Source organism: Jaculus jaculus, chromosome 18 (genome assembly GCF_020740685.1).
Source record: "Jaculus jaculus isolate mJacJac1 chromosome 18, mJacJac1.mat.Y.cur, whole genome shotgun sequence".
Taxonomy (NCBI): domain Eukaryota; kingdom Metazoa; phylum Chordata; class Mammalia; order Rodentia; family Dipodidae; genus Jaculus; species Jaculus jaculus.
In genome coordinates, this window is record NC_059119.1 from 11,065,003 (window position 1) to 11,090,316 (window position 25,314).

The 25,314-nt window shown below is 51.5% G+C and overlaps 1 protein-coding gene across 2 annotated transcripts in view; it reads left to right on the forward strand.

Moving 5' to 3' along the window:
* The window catches only part of Tspan15 (tetraspanin 15), a 53,389-nt gene that overhangs the window by 6,096 nt on the left and 21,979 nt on the right, over nt 1-25,314 (forward strand). The window contains exons 1-2 of one of the 2 annotated variants that reach the window (XM_045137547.1): nt 17,347-17,474; nt 24,042-24,227. In XM_045137547.1, coding sequence (XP_044993482.1) covers nt 17,445-17,474; nt 24,042-24,227 — 216 coding nt within the window. In that variant the 5' untranslated portion in view covers nt 17,347-17,444. Of the gene's footprint in view, nt 1-17,346; nt 17,475-24,041; nt 24,228-25,314 lie in introns of those variants that run through there. The other variant, XM_045137546.1, reaches the window with a different exon arrangement.

A 25,314-nucleotide genomic window follows, 5' to 3' on the forward strand; every position in this document is an offset into this window, starting at 1 on the left:
GCTTAGTGATTAAGGCACTTGCCTTTTAAGCCTAAGGACCCAGGTTCGCCTCCACGGTATCCATGTAAGCTGGGTGCACAAGATGTCACATGCGTCTGGTGTCCGTTTGCAGTGGCTGGTGGCCCTGGCATGCCCATTCGCTCTCTCTCTGCCTTGTTCTTGCTGTCTCTCTCTTTCTAAATAAATAAATAAAATAAATATATATATTATATATAAAATATATATATACATATATATGTATGTATATTAAAAAGTGCAGGTTCACAATTGCTAACATGAGTAAGACCCTGAGGCACTTACAGTAATCCCTCAGGCCATGCTGGAGGGTTCCCTGAGAGGGTGTGTTCAGGGCCACTCCTCAGAGCTGGCCTGAACCCCCAGTTCTCCTTCTCCTCAGCCCAGTGCTCCTGTCTCTTCCCTGATGTCTCTGCAAGTGTCGCGCAGAGCTTCCCCTTCCCGCCTGTAGGCTGAATCGTTGTGAGGCACTCGCCTGCCCTCAGACTGCTGGGGCCACATCTCTAATTTTAGCCCCGCAGAGGATATCCCAGAGATCCGTTTACGCGGCTGCTTTTCCGAGGCTGGGCTTTGGGCTCCTGCCGGTTAGGGGTGTGGTTAGGGGTGTGGTCCACGTGTGTGCTCTCTGAATGCCGGTGGGGGATGGGCAGGCAGGAGGCAAGGGAGGTGTATGAGGGTGATGGAATCCCACCAGCACCCAAGGCTGGGATCCAGCCTGGCTGCCTGATTGATCACCATAAGCTTTGCTGAGGCTTTGAACTTGCAAAGTGAGCTGAGCGGGTCTCCCTGCCACCGGCTGTCTAGAAAGCAAAACCTATTGGATTTGCACGTGGGCAAGGGTGTGTGTGGTTGGGCAGGTGGGTGGATGTGGGGGGAGAGGGTGTTGAGGAATCAAGTAAAGGAGAGCCAGATGGGGGCCAGTAGGGAGGGTAAATGGTGGAGATTATGAATGTTAGAGCAATACGTCTTCTCCCTCTAAATCTGTTTTTCTTCTCTTTTCTTTCTTTCTTTCTTTACTTAATTTTTTTGAGGGAGGTGGGGACTTGCTCTAGCCCAGGCTGACCTGGAATTCACTCTGTAGTCTCAGGCTGGCCTCAGTCACCTGCCTCTGCCTTCTGAGCGCTGGGATTAAAGGCCTTTGCCACCACTACTAAGTCGGTTTCTTTCCTCCCTGAGACAGTTTGTGTTGGTTTTGAACTTGGTACGTAGCAGAGGATGACCTTGAACTTCTAATCTTTCCCTCCTGCCAGGTACACTCACCACACCACCCTTAATTCATGTGCAGCCGGCGTTTGAACCCAGGGCTTTGTGCTTGCTAGGTGAACATCCTACCCATTGAGCCACATTCCCAGGCTCTGAACCTTTATGTTTCCTTGGCACGGTGTGTTTCCGAGTGTGGACTCTGTACTGAGCTGCCTTGGTCCCGTCTCCACAGGATACTGGGTGACTGACCTCTGTGGGCTTTCTCTGCCTGATCTGTAAAATGATACTAGAGTCTGCCGAGCGTTGCTCAGGGTGAGTGGGTTGACACGTGAAAGAGTTCAGAGCCACGCCTGGCACGGCAAACAGTCTGCTGCTTATGCACACAGGGTACTGCTTACTGCCCCTCTCCCACCGGGCACTCTGGACTCACCCAGGGAGAATGTGAAGAGCCCTCCAAGATGCCTCAGGACCAACCTTCTTATTAATTTACCCAGGAGAAAACAGACTGGGGAGAAAGGGGGCTGCCTCCAAGCCAGGCAGCAAGAGGAGGATACCAGGAAACAGGTGTCTCTGCCCCAGACCTTATCTTTCTACTTGCTGGGTTAGGGTGGGAGGTGGATTCTGTGGGAGGAGCCAGGCCGCCACCTCCCAGTGTGGCAGTGGGTGACACCAGACAGGGGAGATTGTTTCTAGTGGATTTTTTTTTTTCTTTGTTTGAGATTGGGTCTCACCTAGTAGCGCAGGCTGATCTGGAACTCCCAGTGATCCTCCTGCCTCAGCCCCGAGTGCTAGGAATTATAAGTGTGCCCCACCAAGCCTGGCTTTAGCTAATATGTGTGTGCGTGTGTGTGTGTGTGTGTGTGTGAGAGATACATTTTAAAAAATTTATTTATTGGAGACAGAGAGAGCAAGAGAGAGAGCATGGGCACACCAGGGCCTCTAGCCATGTTAGATGAACTCCAGACACTTGGGCCACCATGTGCATCTGGCTTACATGGGACTTGGAGAATCAGACCTGGGTTTTTAGGCTTCACAGGCAAGTGCCTTACTCACTAAGCCAGCTCTCCAGTCCTCTAGCAGATATGTGTGTGTGTGTGTGTGTGTGTGTGTGTGTGTGTGTGGTATTTGAGAGAGAGTGTGAAAGAGGCAGAGAGAAATAGAGAGAGTGAGTACGGCTGCTTCAGGGCCTCCTGTCACTGCCATTGAACTCCAGGCACCTGCAAAAAAAGAGTTCTGTGTTGGGCTGGAGAGATGGCTTAGCGGTTAAGGTGTTTGCCAGAAAAGTTTATGGGCCCAAGTTCAGTTCCCCAATACCCACGTAAAGCCAGATGCACAAGGTGGTGCATGCATCTGGAGTTTGTTTGCAGTGGCTAGAGGTCCTGGTGCACCCATTCTTTCTTTCTCTCTCTCTCAAATAAATAAATAAATATATTAAAAAAGTGTTTTGTTTTCACGGAAGACATATGTGCACCTGGCTTAAACACTTCAAGCAATGTAGGAAGCCACAGCGAAGAGAGTAAAAATCATCTTCAATTCTCCCTGGGGAAGGGACCCCTTGTTCCAAGTGGCAAATGCCTGTCTGGACATCTGTTTATGTGTGTGTGTGTGTGTGTGTGTGTGTATATATATATATATATATATATATATATATATATATATATATATATATATATATATATATAATATTTCCTTATTCCCCTCCCTCCTGCTCATTAGGCGGGGCCATCTTCACATGATTGGTAGGCTCTTCAGATGAATGAGCTTCACCCGGAAGGAAGCAGAAGCCTTCACCTCGGCGGGGCCATCTAGCATAACTAATGTTCCGTGGGGACTGGTTCATAGGCTGGCACTGGCCACGGCCTCCATCCTCAGCCTGGTCGGGGAAGGCAGCCTTCCAGCGTCCGTCCCTGTTTGCAGAAGGGCAGCGAGGACACAGAGAACCCTGTCACTCACGGTGCCTTTCCCCCCTTCAGGGTGATGGCTGCCTCGGCCTGTAGAGCTGGACCCTCCCCGAGGGGCTCTTGGTCCCACAGAAGTGGGCAGAACTTCCTACCCTCCTTCCCCCACCCTTTCTCTCTGGGTGACTCACTATGTCACCATGGGTGGGGCTCAGAAGAAACCAGATAAGGCGCAGGTCTTGAAGTTCCTGGGCTCGCTGGCCCCACCTGCAGCAAAGATGTCGCCCGGGTGAGCCAGGACAGAGGGCATCGGAGAAACCCTTTCCCAGGCAGGACCTTGCACCGGAGCGGCTTTGGTGCCACATCTTGCCGGGAGGCAGGAGACTCTAGGCGAGACCCGAGCGCGGTGCAGTTAGTCAGTCAACAGCTACTTGACAGCAGTTGCATGTCAGGCTCTGGTTGTGAACTGTGAACAAGAAAGGCTTTCAGGGCCTGGAGAGATGGCTTAGCGGTTAAGGCGCTTGCCTGCAAGTCCAAAGGACCCAGGTTCGATTCTCCAGGACCCACGTAAGCCAGATGCTTACACAAGGTGGCCCATACATTTGGAGTTCGTCTGCCGCGGCTGATGGCCCTGGTGTACCCATCCTCTCTCTGTGTCTGCCTCTTTCTCTCGCAAATAAATAAATAAATAAAATATTAAAAAAAGAAAGAAAGGCTTCCAGACAAACACACAGGTAGAACTCTTGCTAAGAAGGGAATCTGATAGTGAACGAAAACTGGGGGCTCCTACTTTTGGGTGGTGTGGCCTAGGAAAAGGCCTTAGTGACGAGCTGACATTTCAGCTAAGAATCAGTGAGAGGATGCTGGTCACAGGAAAGGACCGGGGCAGGACATCTCCCCGAGGCAGCAGGGCCGAAGTGGACGAGGACGCATAGGGAGAGCCACGTGAGGATGGAGAGCATGATTGTATGAGGGGCCCGGGGGCTGAGCCACAGAGAAGTTGAATTGTCAGGACTGGTGGCAGGGTTATCTGGAACCTTTGTGTGACCTGAGTAAAGGACCAGAGTATAGAGTTCTCGTCTGTGGCCTCCAGGGTCCACCAGCAGCATCTGTGGGCCGTGAGGTAAGCATGCACACGAGGCTGGGTGAAAAGTGCACTTCTAGGCTCCAGGACCAGCGTAGCGTCTGCCTGGGCCAGGGATGTCACACAGCTGGCTACCAAAGTGGTTTAGGTCTGAGCTAGGCTCTGGGCTAGAAGAGGTGTGACACAGAAGTCTAAAGTATTACTTGGCCAGGTGTGGTTTAATCCCAGCACTCAGTAGGCAGGGGTAGGAGGATCTCTGTGAGTTCGAGGCCACCCTGAGACTTCATAGTGAATTCCAGGTCAGCCTGGGCTGGAGCGAGACCCTACCTCAAAAAACAGAAACAACAACCACAACAAAACTGTATCACTTGTCCCTTCTATAGGCTCAGCTACCAAGGAGACATCAGGCAGGGTGGGATATAAGAGAGACTTGGAAGAAGAGTCCGAGATGAACCTTGGTGGGGAGAGTATCCCTCCCTGTGGGGCCCTGCAGACTGAGGTTGGGTTGGTCAGAGGAGGAGGGGGGAAGGGCCGGTTCTGTCAGGCACTTTGCTAGGATAATAGCCACATGGTAGTCAGTGAATGAATAGAGCAAATGCACTTATCCATGTGGTCAGGCATGAGTCAATGCTAACACTCTGTGCCTCATTTTTTTTACTTTTTGAGGCAGGGTCTCCTTTTAGCCCAGGCTGACCTGGAATTCACTATGTAATTTCAAATTGGCCCTGAAGTCAGAGATCTATCTTGGATTCCCAAGTGCTGGGATTAAAAGTATGCACCATCATGCCTGGCAGAGGAGAAAGAGAAAAAAAGAAAGAGACAATGGGCATGCCAGGGCCTCTTGTCATTGGAAACAAACTCCAGATGCATGTGCTACTTTAGGCATCTGGCTTTGGGTACTGGGGAATTGAACCTGGGTTGTTAGGCTTTGCAGGCAAGCACCTTAACCACTGAAGCATCTCTCCAGCCCTGCATCTCGATTTTCTTTTCTGTTGAAAGAGGTTTAGCCATTGCCTCCCGTCAGGGAGAGGAGTGGCGTAGGCATATCCTCAGGGCCTGTGGCCAGATGGTCTCACAGCATGTCATGACCAAGGCTCTCAAGCTTTCCTTAGCCCCTCTAGCTCCTCAGAACAACTGTGCTCTGGGGAGGACAGGGACGCTGTCCCATTGTGTCCATTCAGGCGCTGAGGCATGAGAGGGGACATGACATGCTTCAGGCCACTGTTTGTTTGTATCTGTCTCTGAGACGAGCTTTGGTCGCTATGAAAACAGTGCCCATGGTGTGTTATTTTAATATCTTCCAAAAGGGGCTTTCTCACTGGGGAGGCATGCATATCTTGGCCTGCAGAGCAGCCTTGGCTCAGTCAGCCTCGCTTTCCTGTGTACAGAGTCCTCTGCTTCCTGCTCTAGGGGGCTGGAGCCACGGTCCCAGGCAGCTGCACATCCCTTGCAGGACGGTCACCCGGCATCCCAAGGCCGGTTCCCTGGCCCCAAGGTAGAGTTGGTGTGCCTGGTTCTTCCGCGCTGCCAGGTGCACGGTGGAAGTCCCCGGGGGTGACCACGGTTGGGGGTGTCATATCTACGGACTCACTGTGTGTCCCGGGGCTATCCTGTGGCAGGGATGAGAATGAGGTGGCGGGTGGTCACCCAGTCTGGGACAGTCTTCTGGGTGCCGTGGGGGTAGGGTGTCTGAGACTGGGCCTCTTCCCACGGTCAGAAGACAGCGCTGTCTAGGCCAGTGGGCTTCCACTGTGGGGCTTAGGGTTCCATTGGGTCATGTGACCAGGCCCCAGCACCAAGACTGCTGACTCAGTGGGTCCGGGGTGGAGCCCGGAGCCTGCAGCTTCCAAATAAGGTCACAGTCACATGTTCTGGGACATGTTTTGTGGTGGGATCAGCTTCTCAAGGTGATGTCTTTTGTTTTTGGTATTTTTTATTTTATTTTTAAAGTTTTATTTATTTATTTGTTTGAGAGAGTCAGAGAGAGAGAGATAGACAGAGAGAGAGAATTGGGCGCACCAGGGCCTCTAGCCACTGCAAACAAACTTTAGAAGCATGCTCCACCTTTTGCATCTGGCTTACGTGGGTCCTGGGGAATCGAACCTAGGTCCTTTGTCTTTGCAGGCAAGTGCCTTAAACACTGGACAGGAACTCCAGCTTCACGTGCCACTTTGTTGTGTCCAGCTTTTTTTTTTTTTTTTTCTTTTCAAGGTAGGGTCTCACTCTAGCTCAGGCTGACCTGGAATTCCCTCTCTAGGTGGCTTTGAACTCATGGTGGTCCTCTTACCTCTGCCTCCCAAGTGCTGGGATTAAAGGTGGGCACCACCACACCCGGCTGTGTTCAGCTTTAAAATATATACACACACACACACACACACACACACACACATATATACACATATATATATATATATAAAACTTATTTTAAAAAATATTTTATTTATTTATATTTGTAGTAGACACACAGAGAGAGAGAACAACTTTGTGCATCTTGCATCTGGCTTATGTGGGTTCTGGGGAGTTGAACTTGGGTCTTTAGGCTTTGCAGGCAAGTCTCTTAACTCCTAAGCCACCTCTCCAGCTCTGTGTGAGTGTGAGTGAATCAAACCCTGGCCAACAGGCTTTGCAAGGAAGTGTCTTTAGCCACTGAGGCATTCCCTGGCCTGTTTTTTAGTATTTTTGAGACAGGTGTCTCACTCTCTAACTCCGTGGCAGTTTTGTCTGAGCTTCTCTTCTGCTGGGGTTACAGGCATGCACAAAACTGTTGCACCCTGCTTGCTAGATGAGTTTGTTGCCAGCCCAGTTCACATCTCTGTTTGGTTCTGGCTCAGCCTTTGACCTGGAGCCACTGCCATTGGCCTGGCTCTTGAGCCCCATCTGTCTGTCTGTCCCTTGGGAAGTTGGAGCTGGCTGAGTCCTAGATATGCTGCAACAGCTGCAGACTTGGGTGACCCCGGAGGGCTGGTGGAGGACCTAGTCATCAACTCCCAGGGGCCCCTGGCAGGACCTCTGTCAGAGTTGACTCAAGACTCCCAGAGGGGTAGCAATAGCCAGTTGCTTGGTGTGTGTGTGTGTGTGTGTGCGTGCGTGCATGCATGGGCACATCTGGGCCTCTAGTTGCTGCGCACGAGCTCCGGATGCGTGTGTCACTTTGAGCAGGAGGCTTTACCTGGGTACTGGGGCTTTGAACCCGTGCCAGCAGGTTTTGCAGTCAAGTACCTTTAACTGCTGAGCCATCTCCCCAGCCCCAGGGCCTGGTTCCAATCCATTTGTTGCTGTCCTTCTCCTCTGAGCTCCCCTCTGGTGCTGGGTGTGTGTGCGTGAGACAGTGTCTCATGCGGCTCAGGCTGCCCTTGACCTCACAACATCGCCAAGAATGACCTTGAACTTCTGGTCCTCTTGCCTCTGCCTCTCCAGCACTGGGATGACGTGCGTGCGGCCACACACTTGGTTTATGCGGTGCTGAGTACGGAACCCACGGCCTCGGGCATGCTCGGTGAATGCTGTTCCAACCGAGCGAAGTCCCCAGCCTCCCTCTCTGCAGCCCGGATGTGCCTCTGAGCTGTCAGTTGGCTCAGCCACGTGTCCTCCAGCTCCATTGTTTGCTGGTGCCTCCTGCTTGCCTGAGCGGCTTTAGGGACGTCCTTCTGTGTGCACCCCCATAGTGATGGGGGTGGAGTGTCTTCCTGCCCCATCCTCAGGGGAGGAGGCTCAGAGAGGCCAGTGGCTGGCTAGCCAGTGCCTGCTGTGAGGAGGTCTATGTGGGCTGTGGGTGTTGCAGTCAGCTTGGAGCTGCTGTCGGAAAACACCCGACCAAGAGCAGCTTGTTGGAGGAAAGGATTTACTTTGGCTCACAGACTCCAGGGGAAGCTCCACGATGGCATGAGCAGAGACTGGACATCGCCTGTGGTCAACTTCAGGTGGACAACAGCAACTGGAGAGTGTGCCGCACACTGGCATGGGGAAACTGGCTCTAACACCCATAAGCCCGGCCCCAACAATACACACTCCCTCCAGGAGGTTCCACTTCCCAAATTGCCACCAGTTGGGGACCTAGCATTCAGAACACTAAGTTTATGGGGGACATCCAAGTTGGACCACCACAGTGGGGGTCCTCTCTCTCTCTCTCTCTCTCTCTCTCTCTCTCTCTCTCGCTGGCCTTGGACGATGTGTTCTTATTTCTTTGCTCCGCTTACTCGGTCACTGTCAAACTCTTTTTTAGGGGGGGCATCTGGGAGTTTCTGGAGGCTCCCTAGGGCTGGGGCCAGAGCTCCCTCGGTGATGTGGGCTGGCCGCTTGCTCAGTGTGGGAAAGGAGGGAGTATGCAGACCCCTCCCCCAACAGAGGCTTTTGAGCCCAGATCCTGTCTGGTTCTTGCAGCCACAGGAAGGAGAAATAGAGCCAGTTTCACTGTTCTTCAGAAATTTGTTCATTTTCTTTTTGTGTTTTTTTGGAGAGGGTATGCCAGGGCGTGAGAATGCGTGCTCCTAGCGAGGAAGGGCAGCCTCCTGTGGGGACAGTTGGCCTGGGAGTCCAAAGAAAATGGGTCACAGCTGCTGACCGGTGGCTAATTTGCTGTGTGACCTTGTGGGAGTGACAGTCTTTCTCTGGGCCTCAGATTCCCATCTGCAAATGAGGGAGTTGAGCCAGATCAGCTTATCCCTGGTGGCCCACCCCATGATGTTAGGTGGTCTACACCATCATGCTAGGTGGTCCAGGGGAACGTTTAAGTGTGTGTGTATTAAATAAAATGCATAGTAAAGGAAATAATTAAGTACCTCAAATCTGTAATCTCATAGGTGTTAATAGGTTAGCTCAGGACCATATTTTCAGAAGAAAAGTCATTCACTCAGAGCAAAATCTCATTCAGTATTCCATCACTCAGGAGGTTGGAACAGAAGGACTGCCATGAGTTTGGGGCCAGACCGTGCTACCTAGTGAGTTCCAGGTCCGCATGGGCTACAGAGGACTGAGGGGGAGTCAGGTGGCTTTGTTAGGCACTTAGGGTGACTGGGTCCCTGAAAGTAAAAAGGCAGGAAGGTCTGTACTTGCTGGAGATCAAAGGATGACCTGACTTCTTGTCTCTTGCCTCATTTCCTAGGCCTGGTTTTCCATACCTGCACCCCTCCCTGGGAGGAAGGCCTTTTTCTGGAATCCTGACCTTCTGATTAGTCAAGCTTAGACCCCAGAACTTGGCATCATGGCTGGGCTTTTCTTGAGCCAGCCTCTAGTGGTCTCTCTCTGGCTCGCTTGAGCCAGAAGGTGCACCCCTTCACCGTAAGGATAGAAACACGATTGTAGGGAGATGGCAGGCTCTTTCCGGGCTGACTGACCACCGGTGAACCGCCAGCTTCTGATGAGTTTCGTCTTACCACAGTCCACCTGGGCCAAGGCGAGGGGACAACCCCCCTGTGCCCCTTACTTCCCCACGAGCTTGTTACCCGTCTCTCGCTTTCCACATGGCAGGAGCTCTTTGAACTTTCTTTTCTGTTCCCTCCATGGTTTTTCTAGACCCACCGTCTAGACTCTCAAGCCACGTGGGTGTATTTAGTCTCCTTCCCTTGGCTCTGCACTTCCCTAAATGAAGATAATAATTTCCTTCTCAATCTTATTTTATTCAATTCTCTGGTGGAAAGTAGATATCAGCCTAGGGTTTGGGGTTCAAAGACTTTCCTGATCCCCTAGCACTCCGTTTTAAGGTCCTGACTGACAAACAAACAAACAACAATAAAAAAGAAAACTCTCCAGCCAATAGTAACACAAGTATCTGGGTAGCGTAGGCCACGTAGCATGAGGTCAGCAGGAGCTTGGGAAACATGGAAGCTCCCAGTGGCTGTTTCTTTTTCTTTTTCTTTTTAAAATTTATTTATTTTTATTGATAACTTCCATAATTGTAAACAATAGCTCATGGTAATTCTCTCCCTCCCCCACTTTCCTTTTTGAAACTCCACTCTCCATCATATCCCCTCCCCCTCTCAGTCAGTCTCTCTCTTATTTTGATGTCATGATCTTTTCCTCCTGTTATGCTGGTCTTGTGTAGGTAGTGTCAGGCACTGTGAGGTCATGGATATCCAGGCCATTTTGTGTCTGGGGGGAGCACGTTGTAAGGAGTCCTACCCTTCCTTTGGCTCTTACATTCCTTCCGTCACCTCTTCCGCAATGGACCCTGAGCCTTGGAAGGTGTGATAGAGATGTTTCAGTGCTGAGCACTCCTCTGTCACTTCTTCTCAGCACCATGGTGCCTTCTGAGTCATCCCAATGTCCCAGTGGCTGTTTCTTGCTCCTTCTGGGACTTTGGTACCTCGGAGCCTGTGGCCAGAACCCAGCCTGTGCTCAGCTGACTTTGAGAGAAAGAGCAGGAACCCCCATTGTGCCAAATCCCCATTGTGCCAAGGCACTTCACAGTCTACAAAGGAGCTTGGCCATCTCGGAGGGATCCTCTGAGTCACCATTCTATTCCTGTGCTATGGTAGAGAGAAACAGCACTCAGAGAGTGAGATGGCCTCTTCCCTCCCCCCGACGCAGTGAGGGGGTGCCTCCAGCTGTCAGGGGCTCTCCAGTCCACCACAGCAGCCTCAGGAAGAGCTTGGTGGGTCCTTTCTTCCTCCCTCAGGCCCAGCTCTCTCCTGCCTCTCTGCAATCCCTCACCCCCACCAGGGCTTCACAGTGTAGCCCGGCTATCCTGAAACTCAGGTAGCCCAGGCAATCCTCCTGCCTCGGCCTCTCGCATGTTGAAATTGCAGGCGTGCGCCAGCACACCAGGTTTAGTGCACATTTTCTCTTGGTCTAATGTTCTCAAAGGAGAAGAATTTAAGGTGCCAGACCATCTTTCTGCTATCCTCCTCGGTCCCCGCAGTGAATAGCATGCCCTGAAGCCTGTGGTTTCCTGGTTTCTATAGGGCCACTTGGGTGTGTAATAGGCAGGTTCCCCCTACACCCTGGATTTACCTCCAGTTAGTAGTTAGCGAAGGCCCCAGTTTGGGCATTCATTTCAGGCCAGGGGAGGCTGCCCAACTTTCAGTCCTGGCTGACCCCCCCCCATACTTCCCTGCCAGCACTAGGGTGGTCTGCAGCGTCAGTGGAGGAGAGCTGAAGCCTGCAGGTGACCACGCAGAGAACAGTGGACTGGGATCTGGCTTGCTTTCCGGATCTCTTACTGCTGTAAAGCAATCAATGTTATGGGCAAGGTGAAAGGGTGCTATAGTGTGTACCATGGACTGCCAGCCCCAGTGGGTGATTTTAATTTTAATTTTTACTTTATTTATTTGCATAGAGAGAGGGAAAAAAGAGAAGAGAAACAGAGAATGGGTGTGCCAGGGACTCTATCTTCTGCAAACAAATGCCAGACACATGTGCCACTTTGTGCATCTGGCTTTACGAGGGTACTGCAGTATTGAACCTGGATCTTTAGGCTTTACCGACCAGTGCCTTAACTGCTGAGCCATCTCTCCAGCCCCTCCACGCCTCCGTTAGTGGTTTTGACCTTTGACTATTACAGAGAGTGTGATAGACACCATGGCAAGTCACTCCACGTATGCCAAGGTGTGCTAAACACATGTTCTTGGGAGTAGGCATTTTCATGCCTAAGATGTCAAGTTCGGGCTGAGGATACAGCTCAGCGGTTAAAGGTGCTTGCTTGCAAAGCCTGCAGGCCTGGGCTCAATTCTCCTGTTCCCACATTCTCTCCTCCCTTAAGTGTTATTTTGTAAATCTCTCTCTCGTTCTCTCTCTCTCTCTGCGTGTGTGAGTGCAGGAATGCACGTGGCGCGTGTGGAGGTCCGAGGACAACCTCAGGGTCAGTCTTCACCTTCCGCTGCTCGAGGCGGGGGTCTTCGCTGCTTGCTGTGGCGTGCCGCCGGGCTCGCTGCCCCACAGGTTGTGGGCACTTCTAGCTCTCTCTTTCATCTCACATAGGAGAGAGAGGGCCCATGGGTCCTGGGGACCCACACTCAAGGCATCACACCTGCACTGCAAGTGCTTTTACCCACTGAGATTTTTTTGTTGTTGTTGTTTTGGTTTTTCGAGGTAGGGTCTCACTCTAGCCCAGGCTGACCTGGAATTCACACTGTAGTCCCAGGCTAGCCTCAAACTCACAGCAATCCTCCTACCTCTGCCTCCTGAGTGCTGGGGTCAAAGGCGTGCGCCACCACGCCTGGCACCTCTCAGTTCTTTTTGAACCCTTCGAGGCCCCAGGGTCAGCTGATGTGCAGAACATCTGGATTTGCTTTGTTTTCTCCTAATTAGTGTCAAGCCACACGCTTCTGGCAAGAGCTTTTCCTAGAGGCTACGGCTTCAGAAGGTGCGGGCACTGCATTTGCAGCTGTGCCCTGCCTTGCCAACTTGGCTGCCAGCCCTCTCCCTTACATAAGCACCTTTCCTCAGGATAATGAATTCAAAGGCCGAGAGTGACACTTAAATCCATGCGAGTTTCCTGTGGTTACAGAACTTCGGAAAGTTCATCTAGACGTGACTCTTGATTGGGCATGGTGGCGCATGACTATAGCACTCCGGCCCTGAAAATATTTGTATTTATTTATTTGCAAGCAGAAGAAGATAGAGAATGGGAGAGAAAGAGGGGAGGGTTGAGGGAGGCAGAAATAGGAGGACCCCATCTCAAAATTTAAAATAAAATCACAGGCCCATTGGATCACTTGCATACAGTCCTCAGTGCAAAAGGTAGGGTCTTCTCCATGGCCCCAGACTCTGTCCTTGAGCTGCTTGGCTGCTCATCCAGTATGGCTTGGGTCCTGTCCTTACCCGGATGTCACCTTCCCTTGGCTGTGAGAATGACCTGGTTGGACTGTGAGCTCTGTGGCTTGATGTTTGGGGACAGTGGGAGTAGGGTGGAGGAGGGTCAGACAGGAGCCCATTGCCTTCACTCCCAGTGTCTAGGAGACAACTGGAACCTCATGGGTGTACGTGCAACCAGTGAGTCCTGCTTCAATTCAGAATGGAATTCTTCCCTCTTCCCCGGAAGTGACCCTAGACCAAAGTGGTCGTGAAAGGTAGATGGTTTCTGGCATCTGATTTAGGTCTTTTCTTTTTGTGGTGGTGGTTATTGTTTTGTAAATATTTTTAAAATTTTTATTTATTTGCAATCAGAGAGACATAGAGATTAGAGAGAGAAAGAAAGAGAGAGAGAAAGAAAATGAATGAGAATGAGCACACCAGGGTCTCCAGCCACTGCAAGCAAACTCCAGACGCATACACCACTTTGTGTATCTGGCTTCATACTGGTCCCGGGGAATCGAGCCTGGTTTGCTAGGTTTTGCAGGCAAACGCCTTAACTGCTGAACCATCTCTCTGTCTCTTCAGGACAGGAATGCTGCATGATTACAGAAGAAGTGGCTTTTATTGAGCACTTGCTGGGTGCCTGGAACTTGGGTGTGCCATTTCGCCTCAAAGGCATTATGGTCCCTCGGTGATTGTAGCTTGTCACCGCTGACCACTTTCCCTGTGGCTTCCGTGGTAAGAGCGCAGTCTGGAGGGGAACCACCACGCTTTCTGTAAGCTTTTGGGACATCCTGATGCATTTGCTACATGTGTGCAGACTGTGATGTTTGCTGTTGAGGTCACAGTTGGTACGCACATTGTTGGATCCTACCGCCACATCCTGCAAGAAGTTGGAGTATGGGCTGTTTTGCTCAGTGTCTAGTGCCACCAGGGAGAACCTCCCAGTGTTGGCTTCATAGATGTTGAGAAGAGAAGAGAGGCCCTCATTGACAGGGTGACCCAGGAAGGCTTCCTGGGAGAGGAGGCCTCTAAGTTTTTCTCTGCTCTTTGTAGCCAAGGATGATCTTGAACATCTGATCCTTCTGCTTTTCTGCTTCTCTCTCTCTGTTCCTTTTAAAAAATATTTTTAAAATATATGTGTTTATTTATAATTTATTTGAGAGAGAGAGAGAGAGAGAGGATGGGCACACTAGGGTCTCCAGCCACTGCAAACAAACTCCAGATGCATGCACCCCCTTGTGCATCTGGCTTATATGGATCCTGGAGAGTCAAATCGGAATCCTTTGGCTTTGCAGGCCAACACCTTAACTGCTAAGCCATCTCTCCAGCCACCCCCCCCCCCCCAATTTTTGAAGTAAGGTCTCACTGTAGCCCAGGCTGACCTGGAATTCACTCTGTAGTCCCAGGCTGGCCTGGAACTCACAGCATTCCTACTTCTGTCTCCTGAGTGCTGGGATTAGAGGTGTGCACCATCACGCCCAGCTTGCTTCCAGCTCTGGGATACAGGCATGTGCCCCATGCCTGGTTTTATGTGGTGCTGAAGGTTGAATCCAGGGTCTCACATGACAAAATTCAAGTCCCGTATGTGTTCTTGGAGACTGCCTCAAAAATCAGTCCATCAACCAAAATAAAGTCAGGAACCATGGAATGCTTACTGGGCTCTATTATTGGCTAAACTGTATGGAGACAACTCTTATGTGTCCAGTTAGGTCAGGTGGCTCCTGGGAAACAGTGTCCTGGCTGTGAGGCCTCAGCTCTGCACCTGCTGGATGCATTTCCTTTCTCTCTCTGTTGGTTTTCAAGGTAGGGTTTTACTGTAGCCCAGGCTGACCTGGAATTCACTCTGTAGTCTCAGGCTGGCCTCGAACTCACAGCGATCCTACCTCTGCCTCCCGAGTGCCGGGATGAAAGGTGTGCGCCACCACGCCAGGCTCCACCTGTTGGTTTTTGTGAGCATATCTGGCCTGGGCTGACTGGAGGGAGGTAGTTGGCAGCCACCACTGCCCGTGGACCATGGAGACACCGCGTGGGAGGCAGGTGCCGAGTCTCACCAAAGAGACAGCGGCTGGAGAGGGAGGGAGAAGGAAGTAGGGGAGGAGCGCACTGGGTGGAGGTGATTCTGCTCTTGCCTCCCCTCCCTCCCTTGGCCGTTTCCATGGTTTCCATAGTGAACATGAGTCACTCCTACCCTAAGCCTCCAGGGCTGTGTTCCAGAGTGGGGTCACCACTCCTCTTTCTTTGGGCTGAGAGGCGTCTGAAGGGGTGTCATTTCTACAACTCATGCCTTCACAGAGATGGGGGTCTGCTCCCTGGATACCTGGGCCCCCCCCCCCCCCCATGCTGTTAAACTCGGTGTCTCCTGCGGCCCTTCCCTGACCTCCCCAGAGGAAGAAATTGCTCTGTGGCTTGTCTCAGGGTCCTAGCCACTTACTTCTTTGTGTAGGTGGACACATGAGTGTGTGCACGTGCTTGTGCAAGTGTGTGTGTGTGTGGGGGGGGGGGTGGGAACCAGAGGCCGACATTCGCTGTCTTCTTTAGTTGCTCTCCACCTTACGTATTTACTTATTATTTTTATTATTATTTATTAACAACTTCCATGATTGCAAACAATATCCCATGGTAATGCCCTCTCCCCCCCACTTTCCCCTTTGAAACTCCACTCTCCATCATAGCCCCTCCCCTTCTCAATCAGTCTCTTTTATTTTGATGTCATGATCTTTCCCTCCTATTATGATGGTCTTTGTGTAGGTAGTGTCAGGCACTGTGAGGTCATGGATATCCAGGCCATTATGTGTCTGGGGGAGCATGTTGTAAGGAGTCCTACCCTTCCTTTGGCTCGTACATTCTTTCTGCCACCTCTTCCGCAATGGACCCTGAGCCTTGGAAGGTGTGATAGAGATATTGCAGTGCTGAGCGCTCCTCTGTCACTTCTTTCCAGCACCATGATGCCTTCTGAGTCATCCCAAGGTCACTGCCATCTGAAAAGAGAAAGTTCTCTAACCAAAAGTGAGAGTAGCTTTAATATATGGGTATGAACATTAAGAGAAGTGCCTACTGGGCAGTTTGATATATTATTATTTTTTGAAACAGTCTCACTCTAGCCCAAGCTGACGTGAAACTCACTCTAGTTGAGGCTGGCCTTGAACTCATGATAATTCTCCTACTTTAGCCTCCTGAGTGCTGGGATTAAAGGTGTGCACCACCATTCCCTGCTTATTTTTATTTTTCTAATATATGTATATATAACATGTATATTTATTTATTATTAAATAATATACACATATGTATATATAATTTTATTTACATATTACAGAGAGGCAGATAGAGGAGAGAGAGAGAGAGAGAATGGGTGTACCAGGGCCTCTAGCTACTGCAAATGAACTCTAGACACATGCGCCACCGGCTTACGTGGGTCCTGGGGAATTGAATCTGGGTCCTTTGGCTTTGCAGACAATCACCTTAGCTGCTAAGCCACCCCTCCAGCCCTTATTTTCATTTTTGAGAGTGGGTCTCTTGCTGATTCAGCTAAGCTAACTAGCCAGTGCTCCTTTGGGGTTCTGCCTTTCTCTGCCTTCCTGGTGCTGGGATTACGGACATGCCCCATCATGCCTGGAGTTTTGGGTTTGAAATATTTTTATTCATCTGTTTGCAAGCAGAGAGAGATAGAAAGAAGAGAGACACACAGCGAATGGACACACTAGGGCTTTCAGCCGCTGCAAACAAACTCCAGTTGCATGCGCCACTGTGTGCGTCTGGCTTTATGCGGGTCCTGGGAAATCGAGCTCTAGTCGTTAGGCTTTGCAGGCAAGCGCCTTAACCACTGAGCCATCTCTGCAGCCCATGCCTGCGTTTTACTCAGGCCCCGTACTGGCATTGCAAGCATTTACTCACAGAATCTTCTCCCAGCCTGTGGCCTCTTCTTCAGAGACTCCCAGATGCCTGCCCAACACGGGCCCTGGCCACTCAGCAAGTCCTCTGTGTGTTTGCGATGGCTCTTGATTAGAAATTCCACTCTGCCCCGGCTGGACTCAATGTCTGGGCTGGCAAACCTCCCCGCATGGCTTGCTCCCTGCCTGGAATGTGCTGTGTGTGTGTGGGAGGCTTTTAAATCAAATTTGTGCCAACTGGAGGGGTAGAAAACTGCGTGTCTTCTGCTTCCTAGATAGGCTTGATTTGCAAAGGCCGTGGCTCCTGCCCATGGACCTTTCCAGGCTCTACAAAATGCCTCTGGAAGTCTTTCCCCAGCTCTGCCAGACTGCGTAGGAGAGTCTTGCTATTAAAGAAGACATACGGGACGAGACCTTGCAAGCCAGGCCTGTTTGTCCATGCCGGAGTCACAGCAGTGGGGAGGGTGAGGCAGGCGGGCTGTGAACTCAGACAGGCTGCAAGGAGCATCGTGGGAGTGGTGAGGGGCATTAGAGAGAGACGCTCGGCAGTGTTGTCCAGTACAGTAGCCTCTGCTACATGTGGACAAATCGCCATTGAAAGGGAACAGTGACAAATCCAGGCTGATGAGCATTGGCATGCGTCTGTGGCCCCAGGTAACCGGGAAGCTGAAGTCGGGGTATTGCTTGAATCTGGGTCACATAGAACAACCCTTGTTTGAATGGATGGATGGGTGGATCAGTTTGTGTTTATTTTATTTGTTTGTTTATTGTTTTGAGGCAGGGTCTCACTCTCACCCAGGCTGACCTGGAACTCACGCTGTAGCCCAGGCTGGCTTTGAACTCACAATGATCCCCTTACCTTAGCCTCCTGATTGCTGGGATTAAAGGTGGGTTCCACCACACCTGACTTGAACGAGTATGTAAATAACCACACTGGGCATCCACGACCTCGCAGTGCCTGACACTACCTGCACAAGACCAGCATAATAGGAGGAAAAGATGACGACATCGGAATAAAAGAGAGACTGGTTGGGAGGGGGTGTGATGGAGAGTGGAGTTTCAAAGGGGAAAGTTGGTGGGGGGGAAGGGTTCATTGTCTATAGTCATGGAAGTTGTCAAGCACGCAAGAACTGCAAAAGCAGCGAGGGCAGGCTAGTCCGTGTGGCCGTCACCCTCATCGACCAAAGTGCTGTGAGCTACCCCACACCAGTTTCATCCATTGCTTCATGACAGACCTGCCCAGTGGCCTTGATGGCAGTCAGGGGACGGCTTGTGCGCAGGATCCTGACGGCTTTCTCCAGTGTTCGGTGTTGCTTGGCCTTGTTGGGCCTGGTCTAGGAGATTGGTCGTGTCTTTGCAGGCATTATGTTGAACTGGTTACTCAAAAAAAAATATTTGTTTGAGAGAGAGAGAAAGAGAGGGGCAGATAGAGAGGGAAGGAGAATGGGCATGCCATAGCCACTAGCCACTACAATCTCCGGATGCACGTACCACCTTGGGCATCAGGCTTTCCATGTGTACTGGAGAATTGAACCTGGGTTCTTTGGCTTTGCTGGCAAGCGCCTTAACCACTAAGCCACCTCTCCAGCCCTGAGCTGGTTACTTTATGTCACCATGACCAAGTGCCTGACAGAAGGCAACTTAAGAGGGTGGGGGAGATTTTTTTAGGCTCCTGTGACTCACAGTTTGGAGTCCTTCGTGGTGACTGGATTGGGTTGGCCCATGGCGGCAGGCTGTCACAGGATGGCTTCTCACATTCTGCTGACCAGGACACAGAGCTAGACCAGAGCCAGAGGCAGGACATACCTCCAGGCACATCCTTGGTAGCCTCCAGAAGGTGCCACACCCTTCCCTAACAAGTGTTCAAACACACAAAGCCATCTGGGACACTTCAGACACACACCATTATCCCCACGGATCAGGGATGTCTTGCTTTTTGCACAAGAACCCTTTTGGCTCTCTGGAAAAGCTAAGCTGTTCTCAGAACACAATGTTCTCCTAAATACATAAAATGAAATGCATGGGATTCCAAAGCCAATTATATAAAGAGAACATGATTAAAATATTGTCAAACCCATTTGTTACACGGTAACGAAGTATTTCTGTGTTTTCTCTCTTTTGTTTTGGTTTTTCAAGGTAGGGTCCCACTCTAGCCCAGGCTGACCTGGAATTCACTATGTAGTCTCAGGCTGTCCTTAAACTCATGGTGATCCTCCTACCTCTGCCTACCAAGTGCTGGGGTTAATTAAAGGCATGCCCCACCACATCCGGCTCCTACAGAGTATTTATTTACCAGTGCATTAAATCACTGGATCTAGCGGTGAGTTTAGTATTTCTGTAATTTTGAAGTAATGAGGATTTTACGTGATATTTTAAGGTACTTATATGTGTGTGTGGTCATACATGTGTGTGTGGGTACATGAGTGACTGTGAAGGTCAAAGGTCAATATTGTTTTTTTTCCCCAATTATCTCCACCTTAGTTTTTTTTAAATATTTTATTCTTCTTTCAGAGAGAGAGAGAATGGGTGCACCAGGGCCTGTAGCCACTGCAGACGAACTCCAGACACATGTGCCACCATGTGAATCCGGCTTATGTGGGTACTGGGGACTCAAACTTGGGCCCATAGGCTTTGCAGGCAAGCGCCTTAACTGCTATGCTAGCCCTCCACTTTAGCTTTTTTTTTAAATTTTTTAACTTTTTGAGCTAGGGTCTCACTGTAGTCCAGGCAGACCTGGAACTTATGCTGTAGCTCCAGGTTGGCCCCCAGTGAAGCCATCCAGCCCCAGTGCAGAAAGCAAACGGCCCATTTGTCAAGCAGGATGCTTCAGCCAAACAGGCTCGGGGTGGGGCACGGGCCATGCCCATTTGGGGAAGTCTGGAGACTTCTTACTGGCACTACCTCCAGAAGCACGCCCTGCCCCTGCTAGCACCGCCTTGAGGAGCAAGCCCTCGATGGGCCTCTGGGGACGCTTGAGGTTCAGATTAGAGCAGACGTCGGGAAAGATGTGCCATTTTCTTCTAGCCCCAGTTCCAAGATCCCCTGATTCCCATCCATAGGACAGGCATTTCTGTCACACTGTCTTCCTCAGTCTAGTTCCATATCTAACTTAAAAAATATTGTATGTATTTGAGAGAGAAAGAGAGAGAGAGGGGCAGATATCTCGAGAGAATGGGTGCTCCAGGGCATCTAGCCCCTGCAGATGAACTCCAGACATGTGCCACCTTGTGCATCTGGCTTATGTGGGAACTGGGGACTCAAACCAGAGTCCTTAGGCTTCATAGATAAGCGCCGTAACTGCTGAGCCATTTCTCCAGCCCTCCATATCTAAATTTAACCCTTTGTGCCCTGTGCAGTTCATACAGAGCTTGGAATCCAATAGAAGCCCATTACATGCCTAAGGGTGAGAACAGACTTTGCGGTTCCCATTGTCCCTGGCCGTGGGGGGGGTGGGGGCATGTGCTGACCCAGCGCTTCCTGAGGAAAGCCGGGTGCTGGGGTGCCACACAGGGTCTCCTGCTTCCCAGCGGGTACATGGAGTGAGGCCTGCCCCTCCCCAGGAGGAGGCTGAATTCCAGGCTACAGGGCTCAGAGGGTGTCAGGACGTGTCTGCAGCTGGATTACAAAGCCTGGGCTTTGGGGTCTTGGCTTGTGGGCTGCCAACAGCATGCTCTGTTCCCTTATGTCCCCAAATGGGCATGGCCCGTGCCCCCACCCCAGGCCTGTTTAGCTGAAGCGTCCTGCTTGACAAATGGGCCGTTTGCTTTCTGCACTGGGGCTGGCTGGCTGGCTGCCTAGGGCAGGGTTATAATGAGCAGGAGCGGGAGGGATCGCAGGCTGGCATGGACAGATGACCTCAGACTCAGATGGATACGTTGATGTTGTCAGCAGAGATGTAAATCTCACAGGCAAACCTTGGAGTTCCTGGGAAGATTCATGTTCACCGGCGCTCCCTCTGCCCAGTGCTGCTGGGCACATCTGCATGAGGCTCCTTTGTGGGGTGAAGGGTCCTCATAAGGTTTGCCTGGGGCTGTTAGAAGGGCAGTGATAGTAACCTACAGCTTTTCAGGAGATACGAACCTGTGTTAGCTTGGTGCACGGTGGCGAGGGACTTGGGAGGACTGGGCTTGCGTTTGCCATGGGACTTCTCTTTGCTCGTGACGTCGGTGGTCTAGGATGTCACAGTGCTGTCCGACAGAGGGGGTGAGATCAGAGCAAGGCTGTCTGGGGTGGTCCCAGGGCTCTGGGGAGTCTGTAAGAAAGTAGAAGCAACCTCCCACTGACCCACAGAGGCTCACGGTTGGCTCTGTCCAGAGTGGGGAGCCATGTCAGCGCTGGGGTGTGGGGGACAGCTTTTCTTCTTTGCTTGTGTGTGCACGTGTGCGTGGCGTGTGTGTGGTGTATGCACGTGTATGTGTCCTTGTGCCGTCCCACATGCTGGCCTGCAGCGGGGGTTTCTTGCCTGCAGTGGCCAGAGTGGAACGTTGGGTGTCCCCTGCTCTGTTGCTTTTTTGCCTGGACTTGCTTTTGAGCTGGAGTTTCTTTAAAAAAGATATTTATGGGCTGGAGAGATGGCTTAGCGGTTAAGCGCTTGCCTGTGAAGCCTAAGGACCCCGGTTCGAGGCTCGGTTCCCCAGGTCCCACGTTAGCCAGATGCACAAGGGGCGCACGCGTCTGGAGTTCGTTTGCAGAGGCTGGAAGCCCTGGCGCACCCATTCTCTCTCTCCCCCTCTATCTCTTTCTCTCTGTGTCTGTCTCTCTCAAATAAAAAAAAAAAAAATTAAAAAAAAAAGATATTTATTGCTGGCCGTGGTGGCACACGCCTTTAATCCCAGCACTCGGGAGGCAGAAGTAGGAGGATTGCCGTGAGTTTGAGGCCACCCTGAGACTGCTTAGTGAATTCCAGGTCAGCCTGGGCTAGAGCAAGACCCTACCTCACAAAACCAAAAAGAAAAAAAAAATCATTTATTACTTATTTTCAAGTAGAGAGAGAGAGAGAATGGGCACACAGGGCTTCCTGCCACTGCACACGAACTCCAGGCTCATGCACCACTTTGTGCATCTGGCTTTATGTGGGTTCTGGGGAGTCCAGTGGGGTCCAGCAGGCTTTGCACACAAGCATCTTTAACCACTGAACCATCCCTCCAGCCCTGGAATCTTCTTGCTGTTCCCAGAGCCTTTAGGGCTCCATGGATTCTTGGGTGTCTGTTGCCCTGTGGTCCTGGGGTTAGAGGCGTACCGTCGCGGTGGTTTACATGGGACTGGAAATGTGGACTTGGGCAGTCTCGGGCACTCATGCTTACGCAGGAAGTGGACCCAACTGTTGCATCCGACCAAAAGCAGCTTGTGGGGGGAAAGGGTTTATTTCCGTTTACACACTGAGGGAAGCTCCATAATGGCAGGGGAAATGAGGCATGAGCAGAGGGTGGACATCACCTTCTGGCCAACATCAGGTAGATACCAGTAGCAGGAGGGTGTGCCAAACACTGGCAAGGGGAAGCTGGCTAGAACACCCATAAGCCTGCCTCCAACAATACGCTGCCCCCAGGAGGCTGCAATTCCCAAATTGCCACCAGCTGGGGACCTAGCAGTCAAAACATATAAGTTTATAGGGGACACCTATGCAAACCACCACACGACCCTAGAGATGGTTGCCAAAGACACACAGTGCCAGCAGGAAGGAGGTATGGGGACAGGATGGGGGGGAGGGGTGTGTGTGTTCCCATCCTGATGTCATTCTGAAAATACTAAGATGTAACAGCTGTGGGTTCAGTGACAAGGTGAGAGTCTAGTTAACTGTCCTCTGTCAAAGGTAGATGTTATTTCCAGTGGGAGCCATTTTCTGCAGAGGTGTGCGTGTGTGTGTGTGTGTGTGTGTGTGTGTGTGTGTGTTGCCCTGTAAATTTGAGTTTTTTACTCGGGCTGGTGAAATGGCTTAGCGGTTAAGGCGTTTGCCTGTGAAGCCTGAGGACCCTGGTTTGATTCCCCAGGACTCACATAAGCCAGATGCACAAGGGGGCACATGTATCTTGTTTGCAGTGGCTGGAGGCCCTGGCACACCTATTCTCTCTTTCTATCTGCCCCTCTCTCTCAAATAAATTAATAAAATATTTTTTAAACTTTATTATTATTATTTTTTCTCAGATGGGTCATTAACAACTTCTCCCTCCTTTACTCGGTGTTCCTGATATGTTCATGCTTGTTCATAGAGGGTTGATGACTGGATCTGTCCATGCTGTGAGCCCCTCCTGGCCTTCCTTCTGGACTGGGAGATGGGTCTTTGCAAGCCGAGAGGACTCAGCCTTGACATATAGCAGGATGCTGGGCCCAAGAGAGCTGGCTTCCTGGCAGTGGCGTCCAGTCCTAAGTTCTGTTCATGTGACTCCTCTATCCCTGGCCCTTCTGGAAGCTCAGGAGGAAGCAGAGACTTCCTGTACACAGGGCAGCCTCAGCACTCCAGAAGGCCAGGGAGCTTTGCTACGAGGGCATGATGGTCCATCAAGAGAGGCCTTGTGGGCTGGAGAGATGGCTTAGTGGTTAAGCGCTTGCCTGTGAAGCCTAAGGACCCCAGTTCGAGGCTCGGTTCCCCAGGACCCACGTTAGCCAGATGCACAAGGGGGCGCACGCGTCTGGAGTTCGTTTGCAGAGGCTGGAAGCCCTGGCGCGCCCATTCTCTCTCTCTCCCTCTATCTGTCTTTCTCTCTGTGTCTGTCGCTCTCAAATAAATAAATAAATAAATAAATAAAAGAGAGGCCTTGTTTCTTTGAGACAGTCTCTAACTGAACCTGGGTGATCTCCCTGTCTCTGCCCGCTGAGTACTGAGGTTACAGGCATGTGTGGCCATGCCGGCCTTTTTAGTCAGAGCTAGGGATCAAACGTTGGTCCTCCACTCTTATCCACTGAGCCATCTTCCCAGCCTCTCCTTGGCTCATATAGATGGACATCTTTCTGGGTATATCTTCATGTGGTCTTCCTTCTTCTCCCTCCTTTTTTTTCTTTTTCAGACAAGGTCTCACGTATCCTCAAACTTAGTATGTAACCAGGGATGACCTTGAACTGATCCTCCTGCCTGCACCTCCCGAGGGCCAGGATTACAGGTCTGCGCTGCCCCGCCTGGCTTCCTGCCGTGCAGGGGCCCCGAGCTCAGGTCTTTATGCATGCTAGGCGAGCGTTCTGCCGCTGAGCCTCCCTCCAGCCCATTTCTCCTTGCTTTTGACGCAGTTGATCGGGGGCCTGGTCCTGTCCGTGGGGATCTACGCAGAGGCGGAACGGCAAAAGTACAAAACCCTCGAAAGTGCCTTCCTGGCCCCGGCCATCATCCTCATCCTCCTGGGGGTGGTCATGTTCATCGTCTCCTTCATCGGGGTTCTGGCTTCCCTCCGAGACAACCTGTGCCTCCTCCAAGCGGTGAGTCGGTCCTGCCCAGCCCTCGGCTGGGACCTGGCACTGGGAAGGCTTGGTCCTTGGAGTCTCCAAAAAAAAAAAAAAAAAAAAAAGCCGAGGAGAGCCGGACACACGCCTTTAATGCCAGCACTGGGGAGGCAGAGGCGGGATGATCACCGTGAGTTCAAGGCCACCCTGAGACTACGTAGCGAATTCTAGGTCAGCCCGGGCTAGTGTGAGACTCTACCTTGAACCCTGCCTCCCCCCCCACCAAATAAAAAGCTGAGGCATCGGCCCTTGGGCACTAAGCCGCTTGGTTTGCCCGTCTTTGTCACGATCTAGCTGTCCCGGGGTGTTCGCTGGCTCAGCCATTGGAACACGGCGGCTGAGGCCAGCTCGGCCGCGCCCTTTCGTGTATGCAGCCCTCTTTTTTTTTTTTTTAATTTATTTATTTGAGAGCGACAGACACAGAGAGAAAGACAGATAGAGGGAGAGAGAGAGAATGGGCGCGCCAGGGCTTCCAGCCTCTGCAAACGAACTCCAGACGCGTGCGCCCCCTTGTGCATCTGGCTAACGTGGGACCTGGGGAACCGAGCCTCGAACCGGGGTCCTTAGGCTTCACAGGCGAGCGCTTAACCGCTAAGCCATCTCTCCAGCCCTGTGCAGCCCTCTTGAATAGTGTCCGAGCTGCACCTCTGCTGTCGTGTCATGGAGGAGCCACGCTCCGATGAGAGAGAGCAAGCGAGCGAGCGAGGGAAGATGGAGAAGGGGCAGAGGGCAAGAGTCATCATGGGCCAAGGGGTTCAGATGGGCCACCGGGCAAGGCTGGCAGTCCCACTAATCCCACCCACTAAGGGCCCCTCCTCAGGCCCACGGAGTCTTTCATTGCTAGAGAGTCCAGTGAGGTCTGAATACTCTGGCTGGAGTCTGAGCACTCTGGTGGGCATGACTTGGGTCATGTGCCCGTCAGGTTGGTGGTGGGGAGTTGTGGTCAACCAGGTTGCACCCCTGCTCCATAAGTGAGTGTATCAATTACTTTTGCATCGTTGGGGCAAAAGACTCGAACCAGAAACAGCTCAAGGAAGGAGAGGGGATTCTATCTTGGTAGAGA